Source organism: Neoarius graeffei, chromosome 7 (genome assembly GCF_027579695.1).
Source record: "Neoarius graeffei isolate fNeoGra1 chromosome 7, fNeoGra1.pri, whole genome shotgun sequence".
In the NCBI taxonomy this organism is placed as follows: Eukaryota; Metazoa; Chordata; class Actinopteri; order Siluriformes; family Ariidae; genus Neoarius; species Neoarius graeffei.
Genome location: NC_083575.1, coordinates 87871629 through 87878502, shown reverse-complemented (window position 1 = coordinate 87878502; position 6874 = coordinate 87871629). Strand labels below are relative to the sequence as shown.

General features: G+C 41.1%; 1 protein-coding gene across 2 annotated transcripts; it reads left to right on the top strand.

Moving 5' to 3' along the window:
* Positions 1-215: 215 nt before the first annotated feature.
* On the top strand, positions 216-6297 carry tnip2 (TNFAIP3 interacting protein 2). 2 transcript variants are annotated; one of them, XM_060926556.1, is made up of 6 exons: positions 216-730; positions 1297-1569; positions 2013-2102; positions 2193-2441; positions 3761-3877; positions 4078-6297. In XM_060926556.1, the coding sequence occupies exons 1-6, from the start codon at positions 428-430 to the stop codon at positions 4321-4323; spliced, it is 1278 nt and encodes a 425-aa protein (XP_060782539.1). In that variant the 5' UTR covers positions 216-427; the 3' UTR covers positions 4324-6297. The 2 variants fall into 2 exon arrangements, with proteins under 2 accessions (XP_060782539.1, XP_060782538.1); XM_060926555.1 differs by having other exon boundaries at positions 229-730; positions 1297-1578.
* The last annotated feature ends 577 nt before the right edge of the window (positions 6298-6874 follow it).

The window sequence follows — 6874 nt, the reverse complement described above, 5'->3', positions numbered from 1 at the left end:
GACTGAACTCCAGACTAGTTTACTGAGAGCTTTCCTTCAATCCAAATCTCGAGAACTTGTATGAATCTGATGTGTAAAAAAAAAAAAAGTGTCGGCTGGGTAGTAAAACCGGAGTGAAGCAGCCTGGAAGAGGAAACGTGTGTAAACGTCTAAAGTAAAGTCCAGATCTGTGACTCGACACTTAGCGGAAGATCTGAACATTCAGCAGCGTAAAAATGTCCTCCAGTGTTCGAGTAAAGCCAGTCAGAGCTGGGAGCGGTGTGATGGCGGAGGGGGAAGTCCCACAGGAAATCCCCAAGCGGGGAGCCAGAAAAACACTCTGTACACACACACATGACTCTCTGTACACACACACACACGTACACAGAGAGAGAGAGAGCGAGAGAGAGAAATAAGAAAGAAAAGAGGCGGATATTTAAAAAGGAAAATGGACGACGACGTGACGAAACTGCGGAGCTGCGCCACTTTGAACACTTTTTATCATGAAGCTCAGCAGGAGCTTGCCAATTTAAACAAACAGATTTTATCCCGAGACGGAATTATAGCTGAATTAACAACCAGGCTGGCGAAATATGAGAGGACGTGTATCATGGTTGAGGGAGAAGAACCTTGTTTGGTTGGACCAGCCAAGTCTCTAGTGGAGAGTTTGTGTAGAAAAAACTCAAAGTTGAACCAGAAGCTGAAGGAGGCTGAAGTGGACTCAGTCCAGAAACTGGAATCCAGCAAAAGAGTGAGTAACTTCAGTTTTGGATCAATTTAACACACTTTTATCTTAGATCCATTCAGTAGGACATCTCCAGAACTTTATTTCTTCTTCTTCTTCATCCAAGTAACACGTTAAAGACCCTACACCATCATCATCCGCTCTTGGAAATACTTCATAAATCATATGTAGCTTTGGGAATTTCACTTTTCCATCAAGTATCGTCATGAATATTTTACCATGAAGAAAAGGTTCATAACTGGACCACTGATGTGTACCTTCTCGAGTAATGATACATTTTAACACCATCCTACTTCAAACATTTACATTTCGCTCACGCTTCGATTAAAAACCAAAAACCATCCATCCATCTGGGCAGATCACGTCTTACTCAAAAGACCCAGCTTGAATTTGAATCCTGGGACTTGAACTCGCACCCTTCCATTTGTGTAACTGCTGAACCATTACTTCCTGCTGATGATGGTTACAAAGAAAAGTACAGAGATCTTTATCCATTTCGCACTATTGTTGTTGCTGACTCCTAGCTGATGCATTGTGGGTAATGTAGTCTCAATATCCCTCCTTCATTATAGGAAATCCAGAGTCTGCAGCAGAAGTTGAGAGAGAAGGAGCAGATGCTGGAGTGGCCCGAGCACGAGAAGGAGCGCGAGATCCAGCGCCTGCGAGCCAGCCTGGCAGCACGCGACCGGGAGCAGGCAACCCGGGATGTCCTGTGCAACTCGTTGGCTGATGAGGCAGAGCAGCTCAGGGGGCAGCTGGGAGCCACGGTGCGAGTGTGTGAGGAGCTACTGGGGAGGCTGGAGAAGCAGAAGAACCTGCCGGCTCTTGCAGAGCATCAGACCCAGGTCAATGAGGTGTGTATTGGGGGGAGATGACGAGGTGTTGCATACGGGTTCGTTTTAACCCAAATTCGACTTTAAAAAAAAATGTTCGGAATAATTTTTCAGTGTAAAGTTGAACGTGAAAGTCATTTAAAATTATTAAATAAAAGAAAGGTATTAATTTATTGGGTTATTTATTCATTTATCTACTTGTGTATGGACATTCACACCTACCTCAACCATACCTGTCGGGTGCATCCTCAAGCACGAAGACGTTCTGAGCCTCAATTTCAAAAAATATACACATATATTCTGGAAATTAGGAAGTTAAATTGAATTGAAAATATTCTGTTTTTTTCTCACAACTGTATTTATGTAAAATCTAAAAATATATTAAATATTATACTTGATGATACTCGTTTATTATTGATTTTTTTTCATTCAAATCCTTTTCCCCCTCTCACCAGGTGACCGAATCCTCCGAGGTCGCTCGACTGAACGGCATTATCGATAAGTTACAGGTGGAGAACCAGCAGCTCAAAAGCCGCGTAGCATACGTAAGACCATAATACTGCTTTTCCATTCTTTGGAAAGTGTCTTCCTGTCATTTGTCTCCAGCCTCACACTGCTCTCCTATCGCTCCTCAGGTGGAAAACCTGAACTCAAAGTGGCAGAAGTATGACCTGAGCAGGGAGGAGTACGTCAGGGGTTTGTGTCAGAAGCTGAAGGAGTCCAACGGCGGGAAGTCGGCAGGAGCCATGACCCTGTACCAGCAGGAGATCAACCGTCTCAACGGACTGCTGGAGGAGAAGATGCTGGAGTGCGACAGGCTGAGCCGAGAGAGAGACGACTGCATGCAGAGAACGCAGGAGCGCATACAGATGCTGGAACAGCAGGTCATTATGAAAACGTGTTCTCTGTACACTGTTACGTTTTCAGGTCTGTTCAAATCTTCTGAGGGTTAAAGATCTTGTTTAGAGGCGCGCCAGGATAGCACCGAGATGATAAGATCGTAAACAGTTGTTTGGAGTTCATCACAATCCCTATTGTGGTGATGGAGAATATATGACTTTATACACAAACAGGATATTTTGGATTAAAAAAAAAAAAACAGTAGAGTGGGGAAAAAAGCCCCCTTTAAGGAAAATTCAGTTTTTCTCCAAGTTGAAATGAACCATGTGTTTAGTTTTAATCATAGTTTTTGACAACAGTGACATGAACAATAATGCCACCTAAAGTTTGCCTAAAGTTAATACTTATTTTTTTTTTTACAAAAACAAACATTGTGCCAAGGGGGCCTTTTACCCTCCCAGTGGGGTAAAAGGCCCCCTGAGGCGGGGCAATAGGCCCCCTCACTCAAAAAAAGCTGTTTGGATAGCAAAAGTGTTTACTTAAGCCTATAATGTGAAAGAAACAAGAAAATATCCCTGAATTAATGAATAGATGCATTAGTTTATTATATTTCGCATTTTAATTTCAATTTTTTTTTTAAATTTCAATTATTTTTAATATTAAGTTCAAATTACTTGCTTTACTCAACCAGGTAAGCGAGATGTTATTAAAAACTTTGTATCTGCTATTCAGAAATGTATGAAATACAGTAATTATGATAAAAGGAAATGATGCCCCCTGGGGGCCATTTACCCCGCCATTAAGGGGGCGTTTTACCCCACAGACTACACTTTTACAAAAAAGGGTCTTACTTTCAAAATGTGATTCAACTTTTTATACCTATTTTTTTTAACGTACTGACTTGTCTACTCATACCACATACACAGCTGTGATATCTGACGAAATAGCAGCTATCTAAATACAGTTTTACTGATATCTGAAAATTATATCACTTACCATGAAATTTGATTTCTCTCCGCTGCGTTGCTGATATGCGATCCACAGTGGATATTTGTATATCCCCGTTGTCAAGCCAGTCCATAGCAACAATAGAAATGTAACTTTGCGCCATCTGGTGGTTATTTTGGGTAAAACAGGCCGGGGGCGTATTACCTCACGGGGGCGTATTACCCCACCCTACTCTATTTTTGTTCTATTTCATTCTGATACTATGCCATAAAATACCTCATACAGCTTCTTAAAGCAACTTGAATTGAACGCCCACCACCAGAGACTTCCTGTTTCTTTAGGATGTTTGTTTACATCTAATATGATGAAACTTGATCATGGAGCTGAAATCCCACATCTCGCTGTCTTTCTCCAGGTCCTGGCTTACATCGAAGACTTTAAGTCAGAGAGAGCGGACCGGGAACGGGCTCAGAGCAAAATCCTGGACCTACAGGACGAAGTGGGGCGTCTGCAGCTGCAAATCCGAGCGCAGGCAAGTCAGTCCCTACTGAAAACACTAACATTACAGCAATGTCAGCATTTTTATTTTCATTTTTAAGTCTAATAATCTCATAATGTGTGATCAAGGCACAGGACGACCTCATATTAGCAGCACCTAGTGCCTTATTACACTATACATCTACACGTCTTTGCACTTAGTTATTTTGTCGTCTGTATTTATTTATTACCCAGAATTCCAGAGAAGCTGTTCCAACACGGCGGATCCTCCCCAACTTAAAGAAAGCGAGCCGTAAGCAGACTGAAACGGTCGAGCCGTTATTGCGGAACAGTCCCCCGGACTCGAGCGCCAGGCGGCCGAACGCTCACTTAGCAGGGTCTGGCATGTCCGAGCTCCAGTGCCCGCGATGTCTCACAATGTACGATGAAAAACATACAGACGAGTACCTGAACCACTGGGAGGAGTGCGCCCGATTGTGAACTCTACACATTTCACACTCGCACAAGACATAAGATGCACTACAGAAGAGTGTGGAACGCGTGTAAAAGGTACAGAGCAGTGATGGACGACAAACTTTTTTCTGGATGCTTGAACCAGAAAAGTTGGACAACCTTCACGTCTGGATCGTAATAAATCCTCAGAGTGGGCTTTTTTTTTTTTTTTTTAATCAATCAGCCATTTTAGGGATTTATTACAGCTCTGGAAGAGGAAGTGAAACAGGAACGCTCAGAGGAACGGACCTCTGACTTCAGATGGGTCATTCCTGATTCAGAGAATCATCAGTCACGGGGTCCAAAGAGTTGCACAGCACAGATTATATATACTGTATATGATATGACACATTAATACCACAGCGCTGTCGAATGCTCGATTCTGATTGGTCGAAAGGTGCTGACGTTTCACAGGTTTATATGAAATGATGAATGCACTCACTCACTCATTCTAAATGTGTTAAAGTTATGTCCTAAAAAAAAACACCTGTATGAAGACTAACTGAATATTTCTGGAAGGAGTCTCCAGCGTCCGAGGTAAAGCTGTAAAGTTTTGCGACGTGGACAGGACGAGTTCGAGCTTCTCTTGAACGTGACAAGCTGCGGATTTTTGACTTCCTATCTGCAAGAGAAGCTGGCGAGGGAACGATCGTTTATAGCTGCTAGAACATAAGCGATAAGAACTTGGCTGTTTCACGGACGTTCGGCGACGTAAAACGTAACTAAACACGGAGAGTTGCTGTGATAATTGCTGTGGTCTAAGAGGAATAAACCACTTTGTGCCGTTACTGGAAAGTAATCAACTTCACGGTGGTGTCAGGAACTGTACTTCATCAAAACACCACCACCTCATTATTGATTATTTTCCTAGAACAGCATGCCACACTTCCAAGTGGTTTATTTCTTACACATGTACTGTCATCTTACTGCAAGTGTATTGATGTATCCCGAACTGATTTTTTTTTTAGATATATATATATATATATATTTCCCCCGTTTTCTTTTTTATATGGTATGTTTAATTATATAATTAATATTTATATGTTTTCTATGTATAATTAAAGCCGTTTTTTGTCTTCTGGCTTGTTGGATCAACAAACAGGTTTGAATTGATTTCTGTACCAAGTGCAAAAAAGCTCATTTTTATTTGAGCTTATTATTATTATTATTATTACTTATTCTTCAAATTAGCAGTCAGATTTCTACAATCCACACTCAGTTGCTTGATATACCTCAGTGAGTGTCTTTTTGTAGACTTGTGAACTTCCAGCACTTTCATTTCAACATTTTTGTCTTTTTATTTGAATAATAATGTCAAAAATAGTGACTTATATAAAATACATAAGCTTTACATAAAGGTAAAAAGTATATAAAAAAAATCTATTTCACTGTCATGGTGCTTTTTGCTTTTTTTTTAAAAAAAAACTTGGATTGTTAGAATTTTGTTGTACATCATGTCATACACACCAAGGCGATAAAGTAAGATCGAAGCGCACAGGACTGGCTTACAGTGTTATTAATTAATCGCTTATGTAATCCGACACACACGTCTTCAAACCTGCGTCTTCAGTCAAAGGAAATGTAATAACTGGTAGTGTTGCTGTACAGTGTTGCTCACTCACTCACTCACTCACTGACTGACTGACTGACTGTCAGACTCCGAGGCGTCATTTTGACTGTTAGGTACTTGCCATTTGATCGCCTCTACAGTCGAAAACATTTCTAGTTCTAAGTAAGAAAGGAAGTTCCCTACATCCTGGTAAGATGAGACATGAAAGCGTCGAGTCTCAGTCTGTGTAACACGACGGCCTACAATTTCAACACGTTTGAAGCTAAAATATCAACAGACATCAAATAATATCTTGTTGCGAGGGAGGGGAAAAAAACACAAGAACAAGGAAGAGAATGTGACGTGTCTTAAAAGGTTTATTTTTGTAATAAAAAGTTTGCCTTTTTCAGAAATTGAGTCGAGTAGCGTGGATTGTGTTTTGTATCAAATAAGCGACTGGGGGGGAAGAAAAAGTCCCAGAAATAGTGTAATGATGATGAGGAGGATGGTGATGATGATGGGGGTAAGTTCATGTGACGGCAGGTACAGTCATAGAGAGAGCATTTGGACTTTCGTTTGCTTTGGGGTGGAAGAGAGTACGAGTGTATGACTGGTTCTCTGGGCATGTTTTAATAGCTGTCCTTACAAGAATGGGAATCTCTCAGTTTCAGGCTTGTGGGGACATTCGGCCGGTCCTCAAAAGAAAAACACAAGGTTTAGTTTAAAAATAAATAAATGAGCCTAAATGTTTCCTTTTAATTGCTGAGGATAAAATTCGGGTTGGATTTCGGTGTCGGTGGATATTAAATTAGCGGCGTTTTTAATGAGGTCCTTGGAAGGTCCTCATAAGGATAATAAGACGTGTGTGTGTGTGTGTGGGAAAGCCCCTTCCTGACTGGAGTTGCAGTAGATTCCCAGCTGCTCCAATCAACAGTATAAAAAAGTGGCAGCTATTTAAAGTTGAATAGGCGAGTGTGAATTTTATTTATA